This window comes from Perognathus longimembris, chromosome 3 (assembly GCF_023159225.1).
Source record: "Perognathus longimembris pacificus isolate PPM17 chromosome 3, ASM2315922v1, whole genome shotgun sequence".
NCBI lineage: Eukaryota > Metazoa > Chordata > Mammalia > Rodentia > Heteromyidae > Perognathus > Perognathus longimembris.
In genome coordinates this window covers 120,682,925-120,705,334 of record NC_063163.1, presented here as the reverse complement: position 1 = coordinate 120,705,334, position 22,410 = coordinate 120,682,925, and the positions used below count along the sequence as shown (strand labels likewise).

The 22,410-nt window shown below is 45.4% G+C and overlaps 1 protein-coding gene across 2 annotated transcripts; it reads left to right on the top strand.

Moving 5' to 3' along the window:
- Positions 1 to 1,363: 1,363 nt before the first annotated feature.
- Positions 1,364 to 15,237, top strand: Birc2 (baculoviral IAP repeat containing 2). 2 transcript variants are annotated; one of them, XM_048344043.1, is made up of 9 exons: positions 1,364 to 3,485; positions 3,579 to 3,678; positions 7,627 to 7,705; positions 8,615 to 8,663; positions 12,026 to 12,268; positions 14,003 to 14,094; positions 14,180 to 14,257; positions 14,484 to 14,525; positions 14,637 to 14,775. In XM_048344043.1, exons 1-8 carry the CDS (start codon positions 2,654 to 2,656, stop codon positions 14,496 to 14,498), a joined length of 1,488 nt encoding a protein of 495 aa, XP_048200000.1. In that variant the 5' UTR covers positions 1,364 to 2,653; the 3' UTR covers positions 14,499 to 14,525; positions 14,637 to 14,775. The 2 variants fall into 2 exon arrangements, with proteins under 2 accessions (XP_048200000.1, XP_048199999.1); XM_048344042.1 differs by having other exon boundaries at positions 1,369 to 3,485; positions 14,003 to 14,257; positions 14,637 to 15,237.
- The last annotated feature ends 7,173 nt before the right edge of the window (positions 15,238 to 22,410 follow it).

Below are 22,410 nucleotides of genomic sequence, written 5' to 3'. Positions count from 1 at the left end.
CGGCCGCACGCGCTTCCGGCCACGCGGGCCTCGGGGCGGAGCCTCGCGCTCCCCGCGGGGCGGGCCGGCGCGGCGGGGGCCGGAAGCGGGAGCGGCCCCGGAGTTCCCCGGCGGGCGGGAAGCGCGCTCCCGACGTCCGCGACGGGCGGCGCGCGCGGAGGGGGGGGGTGCGGGCCGGCGACGCGCGCTCCGGGGCCGCCCCGGCTCGGAACGGACCGCGGCCGGTGAGCCCCGGGGACGTCGTCCGCGGCCGCGGGTCCCGCAGCGCCGCCAGGGGCCGGGGGCCGGGGGCCGGGGCCGGGGGCGGGGGGCCGGGGGCGGGGGGCCGGGGGCCGGGGGCCGGGGGCCGGGGGCCGGGGGCCGGGGGCCGGGGGCCGGGGCCGGGGCCGGGGGCGGGGGGCCGGGGGCGGGGGGCGGGGGCCGGGGCCGGGGCCGGGGGGCCGGGGGCGGGGGGCGGGGGCCGGGGGCCGGGGGCCGGGGGCCGGGGCCGGGGGCGGGGGCCGGGGGCGGGGGCCGGGGGCCGGGGACGGGGACGGCCCCGCACAGTCCCAGCCGCGGCGTCCCGGGGCGCCGGCCGCCCCACTTCCGGACTCCCGAGAGCCCTCGCGCGGCGGCCGGGCGCGCTGACGTCACTGCGCGCCGGCAACGGTCCGGCGGGGCCGCGGTTGGGGTCCCGGCGCTGGGCGGCTGTGGGCGCCGCCGCCTCGCGGTGTGAGGGAGCAGGGAGGGAGGGAGGGAGGGGCGTCCGGGCCGCGGCCCCGACCCCGCGCGGGCCCGAGGTGAGTGCGGCGGCCCCGGGCGGGCCTCCGGGGGCGGCGGGGCGGGCGAGGCCCCCCGAAGGGACGGGGTTCCCCGACGGATCCCGGCCTCGACGCCGGTGTGGCGGCGGCGCCGTCGCGGGTGCCCGGGCGCTGTGAGCAGCCGGCGGTCCGCGGGCAGCCCGCCCCTCCCCCCCCCCGCCCCGGTTCCTCCCGGTTCGCCCGGCGCCGCTCGGGGTTGGCCCCGGGAGCCGCCCCGGCGCGGGGCGCGCAGGCCGCCGGCCGGGCCTCGGTGGAATGGCCGAGCGCGTCCGGGTGGGGCCGGCGACCTCGGCTGGCTGAAGGGCCCAGCCCCGGAGCTCGGGGGTCGTCCCGAGGACGGACGCGGAGGGGGGCCCGCTGGCCTCCCCCCACCCCGAGCGCCGGCTCAGTGCCGGGGCGCCTTTGAGTCCGGAAGGGAAGGAGCCCCAGGTCACCCCGTCTTCCTGTGTGGGAAGGCTGTTTCTATTTCATTCTTAAGGGGCACGCTCTAGGGCACACTCTCAGACACACACAGTGTGTGCCGCGGAGAGCGCCTTGCACTCGCGAACCGAGGTTTGCCTCCCAGAAAGGGGGGGGGTAAATGGCTGGAATGGAGCCGTGTTATCACAGGCAGTGTTATCAAAGCCATTCCCAGACTGTACCGAGGAGGTGGAAGAGTCTCTAAGCTGTATTTGACCTGTAAGCACATTTTTCTAAACTACCGTTTTCTTTCCCCCTTTCCTTTTCAGACTTAACAGCCCTGAAGAATCTTTCCCATTATTTTTAGCCCTCTGCAGAGATAAGCCCCACCGTGGAAACCGTAAACCTTTATAAAAGGGATGTGGTGCGAATTCCATGGAGTGTAATTTCGTGTGTGAGTTATATTTGAAAAGTCTCGTTGGAGCGTTTTCAGAAAGACGGCTAGTAGATTAGTAGTACATTAAGTATAGTCAGTTCTGTTGGCACACTATTTTGTTAGGCATTTTTGATAACAAAAGCTATCTTTTCAGATTCATAACAAAAGGGCCCCTAAGTGAAGAGCAGCTTAATTTTTCTCATGTAGTGTAAAAAAGTGTACGTTGTGAAGTTTTATGGTTAACAAGTTTATGGGGAAAATACTGTCCATTGACCAGTGGTAGAGTTAGAAGTGGAAATTTAAGTATTTAAGATAAAGAGTAAGTTTGTGAGTTTTCAGCAAAATTCACTCGTCACATATACTATACCAGGCTTCAGATGTTGCCTTCTCCCACAGTTAACCGAAACTAATATGATCCACTCTTAATACTCTATGGAAGCTATGGAAGTTTTATGTGATGCTAAGTGTAGGAGACAGTAATGACTTGTGGTAGCTAGAATAAAATGAGGATGCCCTGTTAAAGTGTTTATGAGGGTCTAAAGCCTGCGAGCTGACTTTTGTGGCATAATCAGTACTTGGCTTCATACACAGGCTTCATTGCTTATCATCAAAAGCAAATTAAAGGCATACTTTATATGTTTTATAGTTGCTTAATTTTTTTGAGAATGTGAACTTTTTTGAAAAAAATTTAATGCTTTCAGAAATTCATAAACGTTTTCAGTAGGTTAGTGATTTTTATCAGATTTTGAGTAAAAGGTTTTTAATATAATCTCGTAGAGTACTAAGTAGTATATTGGTCATTTAGGAGAGATTCATCTACATAGGATGAAGGTGTAGTGAATTATAGGTAAGTAGGAGTTTATTATTTGATTCCTTTTAGTGGTCAGAATCCACTTTAGTGTGGAGATGAGAAATTTGACATAGAAGTATTTAGTTATCTGAAAGCACTGTTACCTACTTATGCACAAAACGGCCTCCCAAAGTTATCCGAGGGTCCCACATATCAACTAGGTGTATAATGGAAGATAGTGCCATCTTGTCAGATTGGACAGAAGACAAGCAAAAAATGAAGTATGACTTTTCCTGTGAGCTGTACCGCATGTCCACATACTCGACTTTCCCCACCGGGGTTCCTGTCTCAGAAAGGAGTCTCGCCCGGGCTGGCTTCTATTACACCGGGGTGAAGGACAAGGTCAAGTGCTTCTGCTGTGGCCTGATGCTGGACAACTGGAAGCCAGGGGACAGTCCTGCGGGAAAGCACAAACAGCTGTACCCCAGCTGCAGCTTTGCTCAGAGCCTGACTTCAGCTAGTCTGCAGCAGTCTCCCTCCAAGAAGGCCTCTCCAGCGAGAAATGCTCCTGCACATTCCTTGTCCCCTCCTCTGGAACACAGCAGCCTCTTGAGCACTTCCTACTCCAGCCTCGCGCCAAACCCTCTTCGCTCTAGAGCAGTGGAAGACTTCTCTTCATTGAGGACAAACCTCTGCAGTTACGCCATGAGCACTGAAGGAGCCAGAGTTGTCACTTACAATGGGTGGCCCTTGAGCTTTTTGTCGCCATTAGAACTGGCAAGAGCTGGCTTTTATTACATAGGACCTGGAGACAGGGTGGCCTGTTTTGCCTGTGGTGGAAAGCTGAGTAACTGGGAGCCGAAGGATGATGCCATGTCAGAACATCGGAGGCATTTTCCCCACTGTCCGTTTTTGGAAAATTCCCTGGAAACCCTGAGGCTCAGTATTTCAAATCTGAGCATGCAGACACATGCAGCTCGAATGCGAACATTTATGTACTGGCCACCCAGTGCTCCAGTTCAGCCCGAGCAGCTCGCAAGTGCTGGTTTCTATTACGTGGGTAAGACACCAATAGTTGTATATTCTGTCGAGTTTGTCTCATGTAGTAAGTAGGACATACGGATAGCCAATTTTTGGCCTTTTTCCTCTCTAGATCGCAATGATGATGTCAAATGCTTTTGTTGTGACGGTGGCTTGAGGTGTTGGGAATCTGGAGATGATCCGTGGGTAGAACATGCCAAATGGTTTCCAAGGTAATTTTAAGATTTTATTTTACTTGCCGAGGATTGAACTCAAGACCTTGCACCTGCTAGTCACATGCTGTCACTGAGCTACACTACAAACCCCCACCAAAGTAATTGTTTTGAAAAAATGTGGGCTTAAAAGAAGTAGGACTGCGCTTATTACATGGTTGTGGCTATGTATTAGTTTTTGGGGAACAGTCTCCATATGCAGCCACAGTAGACCTTGAAGTTTTATCCTCCTTTCTCGGCCTCCTCAGAGCTGGAATTATAGGCATGTATAACGATGGCCAGCGCCGTACAGCTTTTCCTTTTTACGAAGTGTCTGTCTCTTGCTTTCCCTCTGGCTAGTGTGTCTCCTGTTTATTTTACCTGCTTGAAATGGAATGCAGGGCTTTGTGTCAGCCAGGCGTGAACTCTTAACACCGAGCTGCATCTCCAGCCACTCAACGTTTTTAATGATAGCCTAGCAGGAATTTGAGGACTTAGTGATTAGTGGGATAGAATTAGAAATTAGTTCTGACTTTGTAATTGAGTTAGCTTCGAGAACTTGAATTTGTAAAATGAAGGGGCTGGGTTAGACTATTTTAGTTACTGTCTTATTATTTTACTTATTAGTTATATAAAATATAGCATAAAGCTGGCCATTTTAGCCATGCTTAAGTGTGTACTGTTGTTAGCAGTAAGTCCTATTATATTCTCATCACCATTCATCCCTGGGACCTTTAATCTTCTCAAACCAAAACTGTTGGCACCACACACTACCTCCTTTCCCCACACATCCTCTGGCAGCCACGGTTCTGCTTTTTGTTTCTAATTTGACTGCAGTCATCATATTTAAGTAGATTCATGCAGATTACCGTTGTGTACCTTGTGAAAGTGTATTTTACCACTTAGTCTCTTGAACTTCTTCAGGAAATTTAAAAACCTTTTTGTCATTTTGTGTGAAATAGAATGACAAATTTCACCTAACAAAATATTTTATTATGGACCAGTACATTATTTGAGCTCAGGGCCTGGGCGCTGTCCCTGAGTTTTGTCACTCCAGGCTAACGTTCTACTACTTTGAACCAGAGTACCACTTCCAGTTTTCTGGTGGTTAATTAGAGGTCATAGTCTCACTGACTTTCCTATCTGGGCTGGCTCTGAACTGTGATCCTCAGAGCTTAGTGTACTTAGTGGTTACGATTACAGGTATGAGCCACCAACATCAGGCAAGTTGTGTTCTTAGGTCATCAGTAGTATATCAAGATATAGTTTGACTTTTTTCCCTCTGGAAACTTACATGGTTAATTTAGTTAGGATTAATTTTGTAAGAAACATGTTTTAGTGTCACAGTTTTAGATGACTTATTCCCACGTGACTCTATGGAAGTATGTACATATGATTTGAAACTTAACTCAGGATATCCAAAACTGTCTCCAGAATTCTGGCATTTGATTTGCTATATCTTGTGCCTTATGAATCAAAAAATCTTTATATTTGAAATTTGTGTTATGCTTAAAATGGTTAGCTGAGGGAGAAGTGCTTCTCTGAAAGCCACAGGTATCAGTTGTAAGCTTTTATGTCAGTAAATTAAAAATGTAATTGGATAATCATTATCAGCGTATTTTAGCCCCGTTCACTTACTCATCAAGTATGCTAGGGATCTAATAGTCTGTGCTCTTGTGAATTAGAGATAGGAGAGTAGGGAGCAGCCACAGAGTCATTGTCGTTGATGTCTTCGACCAGTATAGATACAGACCAGTCAACAGTAAAACTTACAATTAGAAAGCCAGTTATTTTATTTTATTTTTTATTTTTTTGCCAGTCCTGGGGCTTGAACTCAGCCTGGGCACTGTCCCTGAGCTCTTTTGCTCAAGGTTAGCACTCTGCCACTTGAACCACAGCCCCACTTCCAGCTTTTTCTGTGTATGTGGTACTGAGGAATTGAACCCAGGGTTTCATGCATGCTAGGCAAGCACTCTACCCCTAAGCCACATTCTCAGCCCCAAGCCAGTTACTTTAAGCATAGACATTTCATGTCTATACCAGTACAGAGATGAACCAGTCAACAATAAAAGTAATTTGCAATTAGACGAGCTGCCCTCTGGGGGACGAGCGTGGATATTCAGGATGCTTGCATCTTTTTTTTACCATCTTCTGTACGAATTCAGTAGATTTTCTTTTATCCCCTAACAATATTCTGTTTTAAAGGGGAGTGGGCGATTTTGTTCACTGTTTTCTTTTAAAAAGTGAAGGTTTTTGAGGTCTCAGAGTTGATTTAATGAGTTTTCTTGCATACAGTCATCTAGCCACAGTCATGATTAGGACACTGGACATTTCCATTGCCTAAAAGGTTTCCTCAGCCCCCTTGGGAGCCACTCTCTCCTCCTACTCCATATCCCACTACCTCAGGTCCCTCCTACCCCAGGTCTGTTCTCTGTCCTGTAGTTTTGCCATATAAGTAGAAAAAATCATGCAGCTTGTCATATAGATAGAATGAATTGTACAGCTTGCAACTGAGTCTTGACTTCCTGTACTGAACATGGTGCTTTTGATATTCATCCATGTTCCTTGGGTTCCCTTTTTATTACTAAGTATTGCATTAGAGTTTACATCACAGTTTGCCTCCTTACTAAATGAAGGACATTTGGGTTATTTTAAGCATTTGGTAAATATGTTTTTATTTTTCTTAGGTGTATACTTAGGAATGGAATTGATGGGTTATATGGCCAGCTGTGGATTTGAACTATCTAACTGCTAGGTTGATTGGAGAGGGGAAAGGAAAGTGAATATGGTCAAAATACTTTATGTACACCTGTGAAAATGGAGCAGTAAAGCTTGTTGAGATTGGTTTGCAGGGGGAGGGGGATTGGAAAGATGATAGAGGTGAAGTAATTGTATGCACATATGGACATGTCAAAAGGAAGCTTTCATGTATAACTAATTGATGCTAATAAAAATGTGAAGAAAATAAAAAGAAATTGCCAAAATGTTTTCTGAAGTGACTACCATTTTAATTTTACCTGGCAGTATATGACTTACTGGAGTTACACATCTGTACTAATATTTGGCATGGTCAGTCTTTTTCATTTTAGCTATTCTGATGCAATATAGTATTTTCTTAATAACTTTAAATACCATATGTGTGTGTTTGTCTCAATTTAATTTTTTTATCCTTGAAAATTAAGAAACAAAAATTAAGACTAAATTATACTTTTTAAAAGAAAAGTCTTATTGGACAATAGTGCCTCATCTCTGTAATCTTGTCTACTTGGAGGATTCCTTTTGGGAGGATTGGGGTTTGAGGCCAGTGTTAGAAAGGGCTGAAAGTGTGGAGTGCTTGCCTAACAAGCCTAAGACCCTGAGTTGAAATTGTGGTACAGCCAAAAAAAAAAAAAAAAAATTAAGTCCTGAGAGTTAGTACATTCTGCATACAAGCCTTTTATCAGATGTGCCTCTTGCACTTTGTGATTGTAGCTTTTTGACGTATAATTGACAAAGTTAAATTTATGTAGTGTGCAGGGATGGTTGGATATAAGATTACCACCATCAGGATTAATACCCACCATCTCACATAGAAACTTTGTTATTCCCTTCATGAGAACAATATATACTATCAGCAAATTTCAGCTATACAGGAGAGAGTCATATCATCATGCTGTACATTAGATGTTTAGGACTTAGAACTGAAAATCGTGCTGTGTGTTTTTGGTGGGGCAGGGGAGTAGGGTGTGGTAATGAGGTTTGCACTTGCTAGGCTGGTGCTGTACTGCTGAGGCGCACATCTAGCTTTTTTTGCACTGGTTATTTTGAGATCAGGTCTTGTTCTTTGCGAGGGCTCACATCTGGACTACACATCTGGTTGTTAGTAAAGTGCCTTTGCTATGAGTGTAATAAAAAAGGGTTGAATAATCAGGGAATAATCAGGTTATATTTTGGTATGAAATAATTTTTAAAAGTATTCTCCTATTTTAGGTGTGAGTTCTTGATATGTATGAAAGGTCAGGAGTTTGTTGATGAGATTCAAGCAAGATATCCTCATCTTCTTGAACAGGTAAATATATTTAAAAAATTAACACTGAAGACTAGGCTTAGTGGTTCATGCCTGTAATCCTACCTATACAGGAGGCAGAACTCTTTTAGGATCTTGGTCTGAGGCCAGCCTGGTAAAGTGTTAAAGAAGGTATGGCGCAAGTAGTAGAGCACCTACTTAGGAAGCACAGGGCTTTCAGTTCAAACCTCATTACCACCAACAAAGGAAAAAAATAACATTGAATTCTGATATTACAGACATTATTATTACAAGCAGTATTTATTTCTGTGTTCTTACTAATTTGGTTACATATTTTGTATCTATATTAGTGATAGCGCTTGAAATTTTGGTATATGATGGCTATGTAATGCCCACATTTAGTAGGCGGAGACAGTAGGGTAGTGAGTGTAGGCCACCAGCCCAGCTCTTGGTTGAGAAGGGCCAGGTGGCCTCCTGCCCAGGCTCATCTTCAGCTGCAGTCCTCCCAGTTTCTGCCTCTCAGGTGATTGCTAGTATTAGAGGTCTGAACCACCAGCATCTGGCTAGGAGTTGAGACCACTTAAAAGTAACCCCATTCAGTTGTTACTTTCCAAATTGAATGAGAAACCATTAAAACGTGTTCTACTGAAGCGAGAGTCGTACTTGAATTCTAATTTGGGGTAGATGAAGTTTAAGGAAAGCTATGTGGTCATTACAGTACAACAAGGAAAGCCATGTATTTAAACGACCAGTTTTGCCAGGCATGATGACACATATCCAGAATCCTAGTACTTGGCAGGCTTGAGGTCCACCTGGACTCCGTAGTTGAGCTGGTCTGCTATACATAGCAAGATCTTATTTTTGTTTTATATGTACATTTATAAACTTACTCTTTAGACTGTTTGAAATTCTGATTTTATCTGCTAACTTTTTTTTTTTTGTATTTTATAGTTGTTGTCAACTTCAGACACTGCTGGGGAAGAAAATGCTGATCCACTAAGTATGTATAAGGGTATTTTAAATATAGAATGGAAAATTTTATGAGAATGTTAATTATAAGAGTATATAAAAGAAGAGAAAGGAGGCTGGGCGCTGGTGGCTCATGCCTGTAATCCTAACTGTTGTGGAGGCTGAGATCTGAGGTCGCAGCTCAAAGTCAGATTGGGCTGATAAGAGAGACTCTTACCTACAATTAAGTGAACCAAAACGCTAGAGGTATGGAGCTGTGGCTTAGAGAGGCAGGGCCCTGAGTTAAAGCCCTAGGACCAGCGCATGCACACAAAACTAATTTTTAAAAAAGGAAGGGGGGTATTGCTGAGGAAAGATACAAGAAAAATACTAGGAAGCTAACAATACTAAGTTAGCTACAATTGATGGTATTCCGAGTTTGCCAGTGTGCCTACTTTTCAGTTGAAGAGGCAAGATGCAGGCAAAAGTAGGAGCCACAAATCCCTCAAAGCAGTGCCACACATGCAGGTGGCCTGGGGGGAAGGGGTACCTCTAAGCTAGCCTGGCTTAGAACAGGCTCAGGTAACATATCTTTAAAGATTGAGCTAAATTAGTCTTCAGATTGGAACTTAATTTTAGCCATGTCTTGTCAGTAGTTACCTGTATGCAATATATATTGTGGTGTCCAAACCGGTGTACTTTATGTACTAATTACAGCTAGCAAAGGATGTTAAGTTCTTAGAACAGAGAAAGGAGATGTGTGAAATCCCAGGAGCCTGGCGCTGGAGGGCTGGCAGGAGTCCTGATTGGCTAGTATTGGAAAGCAGGGACTACCTGATGAAGACATGGGGACTAGCTCTGTGGCAGACCTGGCGGAAATTACCCCGTCTCACAGCCTGTAATCACCAGTGTCAAGGGGGTGTCCCTTTGCCAATTTCAAAATGACTTAATTCACGTTTTTATCCATAAATTTCTAAGTTTTCTTTCCTTCCTTGCTTCCCTGAGAAAATCATAGAATCAAAGAAGCCATAAGAAAGTTTTTCCTTCTCAGTAGCAAAATCACCAGTCCACATTATATATATATCCATGTCCTCTCCTGTCCTTTTTTCTTTTCCTTGTTTATGAGACATGATGTGGCTAGCTATGTAGCTGGCCGTGAGCTTGTGATCACCTGGCCCAGTTTCCCAAGTGCTAGACTTACAGATAGGCCCTACCATGCCTGGCCTCATTCTCTGGATTCTAGGTCTGGTCCCTTACTCTTGATTTGTAAATGTTGCTTTGGCAACATCTTCTCTTGTCATGTTCACTAACAACTGCTGTGTTTGCCAGTCAGTTACTTGACCTCTTAGCATTGGGCACCGTGAATGCATTTGGGACAGACAGTCTCAATGTGAAGCTCAGGCTGGCCTTGAATGTAGTCCTCCAGCCTTAGCCTCCCCAGTGCTGGGATTTCAGAGTCTTACCACCATGCCCTTTCTGGTTGGCTGCTGTGTTTGTTTGTCAGCTGTGGGGCTTGAACTCAGGGTCTGGGTACTGTCCCTGAGCTTTTTTCACTCAAGGCTAGCACTCTACTACTTTGAGCCACAGTGCTAGACTTTCTTCCCTGGGCTGGCTTTGAACAGCAATCCTCAGATCTCAAACTCCTGAGTCGCTAGGATTACAAGCATGAGTGCATTTTTACACTTCTAAGTGATCAAGTAGTCTTCATGCTCAGCTTAGATTTTTTTTAATTTGTTAGTCGGAGGCTGGAATGTTCAATTATCTGTTTAAATCTCAAAGGTAATTATCGAATACATGTCTCAGTAATATGATAAAACCAAAAATATATATCTGTCCTTCATCCTCAGATTTGCTTTACTGGCCTTCCTCATCTCAGTGAATGGGGTTTGCTAAGCTTAAAAACTTTGCATTACAACCAGTTTTTCTTAAGTTTGCAAAAGTCCTTCTTCTTTTACAACATTTCTCTGATCCTTACTCCTCCCCCTCCCCCAAACCATCTCATACTGATTAACTCAGTTCTTGATTTCACTTTACCCCATAAAGTTCATCTCCACTGACTTGCCAGTCACCTTTTAAAAAAAGTTAGACTGCCAGTCTGCTGCTTAAATCCCTCCTAGAATATTCTGGCAAACTTAGAATAAAATGCATATTCCTTACAAAGCTGCCCATCATCTGGACATAGCTAGCTTTTCCAGTTTAACACCTGTGTCATTCTGTTGGCCTGCAAGACCTGAGACATTCCCACAGCTAATTTCTTAACTTTTGACATTTGAGTTAGTGGTTTTTTCCTTTCATGTTGCTGGGGATCAAGTCTCTGCTTTGATGTTATCTTTTCAGAAAGAGAGCCTAGTTTTGGGGCAAGATTACTCAGTACCCATGTTTAGTATTGTGCCTTTGTATGTTTACTCTTAATATTTCCCCAGCAGATGGCAGTAAAGGCTCTGTGAAAAAGGGTATAGTTTGACACAAGTATAATATGAGCTAGCGTTCCTGCTTACCAGACATGCTTCCGACCCTGTGTGAGATGGCTTCTTGCTTCCCAATCACCTTGCACCATATATATATATATATATATATATATATATATATATAGCTTCATGGCATTTGTCTGTATCATAGCGCTTCCTTAATCACACTTTTCCATTATACTTTGAGACACATTTTGGATAACAAGTCTCCTATTTTATTATATTTCTCCATGTTATTTGATCTCAGCCATCTTTTTCCAGTTTAGAGATCAAACCCATATTCTGTTAAGTGTTAGGCAAGCATTCTACCACTGACCTATATACCCTCAGCTCTCAGTCCAATTTTTGTGTGTGTGCATGGGCATGTATGTACAGGTGGTGCATGTGTGCACACTTGGAATGGAATCCAGGGCCTTGAACCTCAAACATGCCAGTTCTCTACCATGGAGCCCCCAGCTTCTATCTCTCTGGCCCCCCTACTCCTCTTGCGACGCAGTGTGTCAAGCCCACGGCCTTGTAAAGCTAGAGAAGCCTTTGAACCTTGAGCCTCACCTCGTCGCAGCCCGCTTTCCGTGTGGTGACGGTTTGCCGTGCGAGCAGTGAGCATGTGTGTGAGGGCTGGGGGTGGAGCCCAGGGCCTCGCGCATGTCAGGCCCACGTCCACAATGAACACTTCGCCATTTCCAAAAAGGAATGGGTGCTAGATCATTTGGGGAAAATTCTAAAAGACACAATAGCTAGGATGTACTCTGGAAGTCATTTTTAAAAATGTAGCGTATTAGGTATGCCTCAGTGACGGTTATTAAATTCAGCTTCTCTTGGAGTTGCAGGTAACGGATGCATAGCTCATTTCCTTAATCAGGCTGCGAGAGGAGTGGCTGTCATTGTTCTTCCCATAGTTTTCTGGCTATGGAACTTAATACTCAGAATGTCTTTTTTCAAATAGTTGTTCGTTTTGGACCCGGAGAAAGTTCTTCAGAAGATGCAGTCATGATGGACACGCCAGTGGTGAAAGCTGCTCTAGAGATGGGCTTTAGCAGAAGCCTGGTGAGACAGACCGTTCAGAGTAGAATCCTCACCACGGGGGAGAACTACAAAACAGTTAATGATATTGTGTCAGCACTTCTTAATGCGGAAGATGAAAGAAGAGAAGAAGAGAAGGAAAGACAAGCGGAAGAGATAGCATCAGGTATTGGGCTGTTGGTGACTTACGGGGGGGTGGGTGGGTTATGGATTAAACACGGCTTCACAAATGCGCACCCTGCCACTGAGCTACACTTCCAGATTCTATTAGATTGACTGGGAAACAGGAAGGACTGAATGAAAGAAAGGCCTGAGAAGAGTAAAAAGAGTCAGGGTCCTAAGTAGAGGCACCCAGGGTGAGTTACATGAAGTCAGTAATACATGTAGTCACCTCAGCAAGTTTGTGACCACTGAGTTGTAGAGATGGGGGTGGGGGGCTAGTAGGAGAAAGGCTGTGTAAGGCACAGGAAGAGTTAAGCAGGATGATACAAGAATGCCATTGACACCTCTGGCTGAGACTTGTATTAGGACAGGATTAGACCTGGATTAGCTTTTATAGTGGTGCACTCGGGCATGGCGTGGGGATCTTGGAAAGGGAAAGTGCAGACGTAGATTTGCAAGCAGCTAGGCGGATTATGAAGGTGGCCCGATAGGAAGGGAACTTGATAATTGTGAGCTGGACAGAACAGTCCCCTTCCATGGAATGTAAAGGAGGAAGGGAGTTGGGCTTTTCTTCTATGATTTATTTCTCAGTAGACTTAAGCCTTGCAGCAGCATACTTTTGATTTTCTTTTGAAAATCTGAAGGTAAACATTTGGAAGGAGTTGGATGAAAAATACTTAGGAATTCATGTCCAGATTCCCTAAGTATGTTAAATTAACTGGAAGTTTTTTGTGAATTGAGTTAATATAAAATATGTACTTTTTTTGGGTACCAATACTTAGGGTCTTGAGCTCTTGCTCTTGCTCTTGCTCTAGCTCTTAGCTCTTAGCTTTTTCTGCTCACAGTTGTAACTCTACCACTTGAGCCTGCACACTTCGGGCTTTTGAGGATTTGTCTGTCCAGGCTGGCTTTGTATCATAATCTTCAGATCTCAGTAGCTAGAATTTTAGGCTTAAGCCACTGGCACTTTATATAAGACATTTGATTTTTAAATAAGATCAAGCTTCATTTATAGGTAGTTTAAAAAACTGTCCTAAGTCTAGAGTTATACAATTATAGTGTGTCAGACATTGTACTAAGTACTTTGTATCTCAGGTACTGGGTAGGCGTCTGAGATGGGTGGAGGGACACTAGGTACTTGGCTACTAAGCCGCAGTAGACGTGCAGGGGGGCATGAAAGACTTGAGCAGTGTTGAGAGAAGCCTGTCTTGTGACACCTGGCGCTGCAGCTCCTGTCTGTGATGCTTTGTGACCAGCCACCATGCTCTTCTGCGTGTTTCCCTATCTGCCGGTGAGAGACAGCAACATGTGGCCCTGATTAGTTGGCAGAATATTTCTGTCAAATGAGGCAATTTATCTGAAGGTACTTTAAGAAAGTAAAGCGATGTAACTAGAAGTCAGTATTTGTAATTCCATGGCAGATGGAATACACGGGCAAATTCTTACTACCTTCTAAAGTCTTCCACTCCCTTCCCACAGAATAAAAGAGAAGCAGGGTCCTAGGGTGTGTTAGTATGTAAATACAAAAATTATAGAAAGAGACCCTCTGTATATTCTAAATTGTGTCTTGGTTTAATCTGGAAATTTCCCCAAGTACAGCACATAACCTCCCTTTTCTTTTCCAAACCGTATGTGTTGATTGAGTTGTTTGTGGGGCTGGTTGGTTCATTATGTGTGTACAGCCATGGAGGTGTTTAAAATTTAATGCCTTTTTTTCTTTTCTTGTCTTTGAATGAAGATGACTTGTCATTGATTCGGAAGAATAGAATGGCTCTGTTCCAACAATTGACATGTGTCCTTCCTATCCTGGATAATCTTTTAAAGGCCAAAGTAATTAATAAGCAGGAACATGATATTATTAAACAGAAAACACAGATACCCTTACAAGCAAGAGAACTGATTGATACTATTTTAGTTAAAGGAAATGCTGCAGCCAACATCTTCAAAAACTGTCTACAAGAAATTGACTCTGCATTGTATGAGAACTTATTTGGTGAGTTTGTTGGGAAAATTACTTTTAAATCCTTAAGATTATGGTCATTTCTTTACTAGCAAAATCCAGTTAACAAACTATATATTTCACTTATTTTAAAAGACTGATGTCTTTAATTGTTCAAGTAGAGTATGCCTAAATGTAATTAGTATATAGAATGGCGTCTATGCCGTTCAGTAGGTAGCAGGTGAAATAGTGATGCTTTCTGTATGTTCTCTTCATTTAGTGGCAAAGAATATGAAGTATATTCCCACAGAAGATGTTTCAGGTAAAGTAGGATTGAGTCTTAAAGCAACATAAGATGTAACTTTTTTTTTTTTTTAATGAGTGAAAATGAGTTTCAGCGAATTGCATTCTAAAGTTGTTGTTTGTTAATCAGGTCTGTCACTGGAAGAGCAGCTGCGGAGACTGCAGGAGGAGCGCACTTGTAAAGTGTGCATGGACAGAGAGGTCTCTGTCGTCTTCATCCCCTGTGGCCACCTGGTGGTGTGCCAGCAGTGTGCGCCTTCTCTAAGGAAGTGCCCCATCTGCAGGGGGGTAATCAAGGGCACTGTTCGGACATTTCTCTCATAAGGAAAAGTAGCCTGCATGGAGTGTTGACTTTGGAAGCTGTCTGAAACAAGGAATCCCTGGTTCTTCAGTTGGTGACATTTTGCTCTACTGCTTTCATAATCTTGTTTTATAAAAGTCAGTATTGCCTACTTCATCTGTCTGTGTAGCTGCAAGGGATGATTGGTATCTGATGAGCCAAGTTAGTAGTGCGTGTGGCTGTAGGAAGTACTGAAGGAGCGGCCGGGCCTGGGGGGCCGACCGCCTGCCCTGGGTGTTCCCCGTCAACTCTGAGAACTCCAGGTCAGGGGTTGTACCAAATGCTGTTTGGTGCTTTTTATTATGGAAAATAGGATTTTCCTGTTATTGGTGAGTAAGATCTCTCCTAGTTTGTGAGACACATTTTAATAAAGTGCTTTATAAAACGCTTGCATCATTGCAATGTACTTTGTACCTGATTTCAAAAGTAATTTTCATGTCTTCATTGTACCCAGTGGCCATTAAATGCTTACACTCATGAAATAAATTAAGAAGTGCATTTTAAAATGCTGTGAGTCGAGAGAATTCCTTCAGATAACAACCTGTAGTTGCTTTCTTTCACGTACATTTAATATTGGATGAGGACAGTACCAAAAAACCTTTTTTTTTTGGCCAGTCCTGGGGCTTGGACTCAGGGCCTGAGCACTGTCCCTGGCTTCTTCCCGCTCAAGGCTAGCACTCTGCCACTTGAGCCACAGCGCCACTTCTGGCCATTTTCTGTATATGTGGTGCTGGGGAATCGAACCCAGGGCCTCATGTATATGAGGCAGGCACTCTTGCCACTAGGCCATATCCCCAGCCCCCCAAAAAACTTTTAATAAGTAAAGTTAGATACATTTTTTCTAGGATTTTCAAGAATAGGTTTTTTTGGTGGTTGGTGGTGGTGGGATAAGGAAGTAGGACACGGGCACTATAAGTGCCTCCTTTTCTTCCCCCAGTGCTGGGGCTTGAACTCAGGGCCTGAGCACTGTCCCTGGCTTCTTTTTGCTCAAGGCTAGCACTCTACCATGAGTCACAGCACTACTGGCTTTTTCTGTGTATGTGATGCTGAGGAATCGAACCCCAGGGCTTTATGCATGCTAGGCAAGAGCTCTCCTGCTACATTCCCAGCCCAGTGCCTCCTTTTTGAGAGCAGTAATCTTTTATCTTTCCTAAGATGTAGCTTTGGCTGGGTAAGGAGATTTACTACATAAAACTCTCTTTTATTCTTATGCCACAAGATAATCCCTTAGATCTTAAAAGTAAGAATATACTGGGAGGAAGGTTGAGTGACATCTGTGTTCTCCAGTCCCTCGACCTTTTCCATCCTGATGTTCTGATACATGTATGCATGTAAGCAAGAGAAAAATCTCTCCCTGCCATTATGGAGGGTGCGGACTGAGAATTCCCCATCCTAAATTAATGGGTAGAAAATATAGACTTTCCTTTTACCCTGGACCAGTTAGGATTCATAAAAGATGATCAGTTTTCCCAAGGAATCAAAAGCCCTTTAGTCAACTTCCAGCATGTCTAAATCAGAACTAATCTCAGGATTAGGATATAGTGTAGTTCAGCAATAAGGTGCTTCCCTAGCATGTGCCAAGTGCTGACTTCAATCTCCAACACTGTAAAACCAAAACCAGAAGAACCGATCCTTTGTTAATATGAAATAAAATGTTATTACTAAGGTGTTTTGTTTTGTTTCAGTTGTAGGCCTTGACCTCAGGGCTTGGGCGCTGTCCCTGAGCTCTTTTTGCTCACGGCTAGTGCTCTGCCACTTTAAGCCACAGTGCCACTTCTGGCTTTCTGGTGGTAAATTGGAGATGAGAGTCTCAGGGACTTTCTGACCTGGGCTGGCTTTGAACCATGATCCTCAGATCTCAGCCTCCTGAGATCTTTTTCTTTTTGCTTAATGGGAGTTACTCTATCAAGGCTCCACTGTGCCAAGCATGGTGCCATGTGCAGTAGACAAGAGAAGTGCTGGATTTTTGTCCTCAAATTTTAATTTTGAAGTCCTAATCCTTAGTAACCCAGAATGTGACTGTATTTGGAGCGATGCTTTGTAAAGAGGTAATACGCCGAGTTGGTGAGCTCTAATTCAGTATGTGTGACCAGTATTTTGAGATTTGGATACAGGCATTCCCAACACCTCCATCTCAGACTTCTAGCCACTGTGAGTTGAAGTTCAGGGTTTTTTTGTTTGTGCCAGTCCTAGGGCTTCAACTCAGGGTCTGGGCTCTGTCCCTGAGCCTCTCTGTGCTCAGGGCTAGCGCTCTACCACTTGAGCCACAGCACCATTTCCAGCCTTTCTGTTGATGTGGTACTAAGGAGTCAAACCCAGGGCCTCACGCATGCTAGGCAAGCACTCTACCACTAAGCCACATCTCAGCCTTTGGCAGTATTTTGAGACAGGGTCTTGCTAAGTTGCCCAGGCTGAGTTAAAACTATGATCCTGACTCAGCCTCTGATGTAGCTAGGAATAAAGGTATAAGCCACCACGAATGGCTTGTATTATTTTTTTAGTTGCGATGACTGCTAGTATAACTGTTTAGTTTTTTATTTGAGTCCCATTTATCTTGCTTGTCAGTTTTTTTTTTTTGTTTTTTTTTGCCAGTCCTGGGCCTTGGACTCAGGGCCTGAGCACTGTCCCTGGCTTCTTCCCGCTCAAGGCTAGCACTCTGCCACTTGAGCCACAGCGCCGCTTCTGGCCGTTTTCTGTATATGTGGTGCTGGGGAATCGAACCTAGGGCCTCGTGTATCCGAGGCAGGCACTCTTGCCACTAGGCCATATCCCCAGCCCCTTGTTTGTCAGTTTTAATAATTGCTAGAGTTTGCCTGTGGAGTACCCTCCGGAGGCCATGGGTAAAGGCTTGGTTGCCAGCCTGTGGTCCTGTAGGAGGCGAGCCTGGAATGAGATGAGGTCACTGGGGACATGCCTGTTGAAGGGATTTGGGGTTCTGGTGGGTCTGAGGTGAACAGGCTTCCTACCTCATGTGCTGTCATAATGTATTACTGTGCTGAAGCAACAGAACTACAAAGCACAAGATACCATCTGTGTGCACCTATAGAACCCTGAGACCAGACAGGAGAATCCTGAGCATACACATGGAAGGTTGTCCCCAGGACCATATACAGAATGGTTTACAGTGGCATTATTTCTAATAGCTCACTGCTGGAAACCCCTCAGGTAGTAGGTGAACCAACTGCTGCATTCCACAATGAAAGTAAGTTAATGTAACCAAATCCCTAACAACCGTATGGATGAATCTCCTACGGCTTTGAATACGAAAACCTCAGTGTGAGAGAAATATCATTCTGTAATTTGAAGTTCTTAAGTAGGCAGCCCTAATCGCCATGTTAGCAGTTAAGTAAGTGGTTGTTACCTCTGGAGAGAAAAGAGGGAGTGTGTCAGCACTTGTGCAGTGCTGGAGATGTGGGCGGCGCCCCAAGGACTTAGGTGAATTCACTTGGTGAATACTTAACTGTGCAGTGTAAGTTTACAGAATGTATATATTCAGGGTTCCATCCTGGGGGGTTTCTGCATATGCTTGAGAAGGGTCTGTGTCCTGTTTGCGGTGGAATGCTCCATGTATGTGTGATAAGTACATTTGGTCTAATATGTAATTCAAGTCCTGTATTTGCTTATTTTGTCTGGATGATATACCTATCCATTGTTAAATGTATGATAGAGTGTCGGGGTCTTTAGCCACCCCCCTCCCCCCCTCCTCCCCTCCCCGCGTGCTCCCCCGACCCGCAGGAGAGACCAGAAGGCACGTCCCCACTGGACAAGCCAAGCAAGGAAAGGGTCGGCAGGCCGCCCGCACCCAGCCCTCCCTTACCGGAGGACAATCAGACGGCCTGGGAGTCAAGTCGAAGCAAGATCTCGTTTATTGGGGAAGTACGTGCCACTCATATAAGGCACAGGAGCCAATCAGGTCTCAGATCGGCAGGAAGGGGCGGGGTGAGCTGTCCATCAAGGGTGGAAGGGGGTGGTCACTGCCCACAGAACCGCCTCCGGGTTATCACCAAAGACACTTGGAGCAGCGGTGCGTTGTTGTGAGGCGCCGCCATCTTAGCCACACGTGGCCCCCAGACTGAGCAACAGGCGGGGCCGGCTCGTCGACTTCCAGGTGTGCCCCACAATAGTGAAGTGTCCTACAATGAATACTTATTTGTTCAAGTGGTGGGCATATGTATAATTGCTGTATGGAATGGGCCCCTCTATAGTGTAATGAACTTGTTTCTTTTTATAGTTTTTAACTTTGTTTTATCTAAGTATGTTTAGCTTTTTTCTGCTCTTTGTTTTCTATTTGGCATCGGGCGTCTTTTTTCTTGAGACAGTCTCTGCCAGCCCACTTTAAATCATAGCAAATTAAAATATAAAAAAGAAATACTTTTACTCTAGCCTCATTTTATTTTCTTCATATCATAATGTAAAGCTTTTTTTTTTTTTTTGCCAGTCCTGGGACTTTAACTTAGGGCCTGGGCACTGTCCCTGAGCTTTGTGTTCAAGGCTAGTGCTCTAACAGCTGAGCCACAGCACTACTTTTGGCATTTTCTGAGTAGTTCATTGGAGCTAAGTCTCACGTACTTTTCTGCCCAGGCTAGCTTTGAACTGTGATCCTCAGATCTCAGCCTCCTGGGTAGCTAGGATTACAGGTGTGAGCCACTAGCACTGGGCTAAAGCTTTTTTTTAATAGTGTGTATCCATTAACAAATTATTTTTAATAGTTTTACAGCTTAACACTCATACTAAAGACATAATTTACACACCACTATTCTAGTATTATGATTTTGACTATTTTTGCCAGGGGGTCTTGTATGTTTCCATGTGGCTGATCCTTTTGTTTTAGTTGAATAACTCCCTACGTTAGCATTTCTAAGCAGGCAAGTTTAGTGGTGATGAACACCCAGAGCTTTTGCTTGGGTTAAGTCTTCCTTATCTGTCTATTTCTGAAGGATAGTTTTGCCAAGTGAAGTACTTCGTTTTTCTTCAGCACTTTGACTATATAATCCCATCCTTTTCTGGATTATTATGGTTCTGAAATGCGTCAGCAGTGAAATTGGAATTGTGTGTGTAACATACTTCGTTCTCACAGTTTCATGATCCTCTTTTGCTTTGACAATTTGTCTTGGAATAATTTTACTGGCTGCAATCTGATTTGTAACTTTGGATCTTTCTGTTCTTCCCCCTCCCCCCCCATTGGTGATATTTTACTCAGCTATTATTTAAAGCTTCCCCCTCCCCCCTTTTCTTCTGTGGTACTGGGGTTTGAACCCTGCAGTTTCTAGACACACTATCATTTGAGCCACTTTTTTTTTCTTTTGGTGCTGGTCCTGAGGCTTGAACTTGATGCTGTACCTGGGCTTTTTTGTTTTTTGGGTTTTTTTTGCTCACAGCTTGCACTCTATCACTTAAGCCACAGCTCTACTTCTTTTATTTAAAGGTCTGTTTTTTCGCAGGAAGCCTCAGTCTTCCCATGCACACCTCTCACCAAGCTTTGATCACAGCATGGACCCGCAACACTGGGTCACTCCAATGGGATCTTCATAACTTTCCGCATTTGCTAGCTTTGAACTCTGCCTCCCAAGTGACTAAAATGACATTTTTTTCTTCTTTAAATCTAAGAATTTGAATATTTTCTCTTGGTGCTGTTTCATGAAGTCTGTGGAGTCACATTTTATTCATCTTTCCTTCTCTCTGTGGGGCTGAAAATGTTTGAAAACACAATTGTGTCTGTACTGAACATGTACCTGTTCTTGCTATTTTACCATAACTATATAGTATTTATATTCTTTTTATTTATTTTTTATTTTTTGGCCAGTCCTGGGCCTTGGACTCAGGGCCTGAGCACTGTCCCTGGCTTCCTTTTTGCTCAAGGCTAGCACTCTGCCACTTGAGCCACAGCGCCACTTCTGGCCGTTTTCTGTATATGTGGTGCTGGGGAATCGAACCCAGGGCTTCCTGTATATGAGGCAAGCTCTCTCGCCACTAGGCCATATCCCCAGCCCCAGTATTTATATTCTTAGGCATTGTAATACAATGATTTCAAGTCTGTAAGAGCATTGTACATTATATGCAAACATGATGTCCATTTATATAAAGGATTAGTTCACTGGGGGATTTTGGTGTCTTGGGGGTAGGTCCTGAAACTATTACCTTGCAGGCACCAAAGAACAACTGTATTTTTAAAGAACCTGTCTTTGAGTTCACAGTGTTTCTTGTGGACCATCACTTGGGCTGTGTTGACACACTGCTATGGTCTGAGTAAGTGTCTTTCAGAGGCCCATGGGTTAATAACCCGTCTCCAGCTCTTGATGCTATCATGAAATGGTGGACGCTTTCAGAGTTGTGTGGCCTACAGAAGGAAGTCAGGTCATTAGTTAGGCCCTTCAAGAGGTTATTAGCCCCGAGCCCCCTCCCCTCTCTGCTTTCTGGATGTATGGAGGTGAGCAGCTTCCCCTCTCCTGTGGTCCCACCAAGATGTACTGCCTCATCACAGGCCCCAGGGCACGTCAGCTGACCATAGACAGATGTCCCCAACAGTGAGCCCAAACCAACCTTCCTTCCTGGTAAGTGGTCAAGTCTTTTGTTACAAAAACGTAAAGCTTTAGTTCATTTCATGATTTTGACATCTGCCTTCACTTTGTTATTTCTGTGTATACGTGGTACAAGGGATCGAACCGACGGCTTTATTTTCAGCACGTGCTCTACCACTTGAGCCATACCGCTAGCCCTCTACTTCAACACTTGACGAACTTCCTTAAAACATTCTGAAGTCTTTGTTGTGTAATGTGCAGATCTGCAGTTCTCTGAGGCCGGAGCTAGAAGGCTGTGTTCACGTGTCTTTGGTTTGTCTTTGCGTGTGCCGGTACTGGGCTTGAATGGAAGAGCCTTTCGCTCTCAGCTGGAGCTCTACAGCTTGTGCTGTGCCTTCACCAGCTTTCCTTTGCTGGTTATCTAGGGATAAGAATCTTGCAGAGTTGTCTGCTCAGACCTCAGCCTCTGGCGTAGCTAGCATTCGAGGAGTGAAGCGTGGGCACCTGGCTCTTAGGCTAATTTCTGTGCATTTGGGGAGCTATCGCCTCTTCTGAACTGGGTAGGATGGTTTCAAGGTAAAAGACCTTCCTGGGGTGGTGCAGGGGAAGGCTGGATGGAGGCCACTGCTTCCGACATGAGTGGGCACCGCGGGACTCCTGGCAGGCGGTCGTGTCTGCCGTGTCCTCCTGACCTCTTCCTTTCCCGGGGTGTGTGCAGCCGCGGGGGGGAGGGGGAGCGGGGGAGATGGCAGTAGGCCCCGTGCACTGAGCAGCGGCGGGTGGTGTGGGCTGCCGTCGGGGCACCTGGCTGCCACCTTCATCCTCCTCGCAGCCTCCTGGCGCGTCAGCACACTGGTGGGAGGGGCCATCCCGCGCGTGGGTGCTCTGTGCACTCAGCTGTGCTGTGAGTTCTTAGTCGTCCGGGCATTGGTCTGCGGAGAGCTACGTGCGTGTACTACCCATACAACGAATACTTAAATCATTTGTAGATACACCTGATCAAAATCGTGTGTTTGTAGCCAGTTCAGGAAATGGCAGGCTATTTA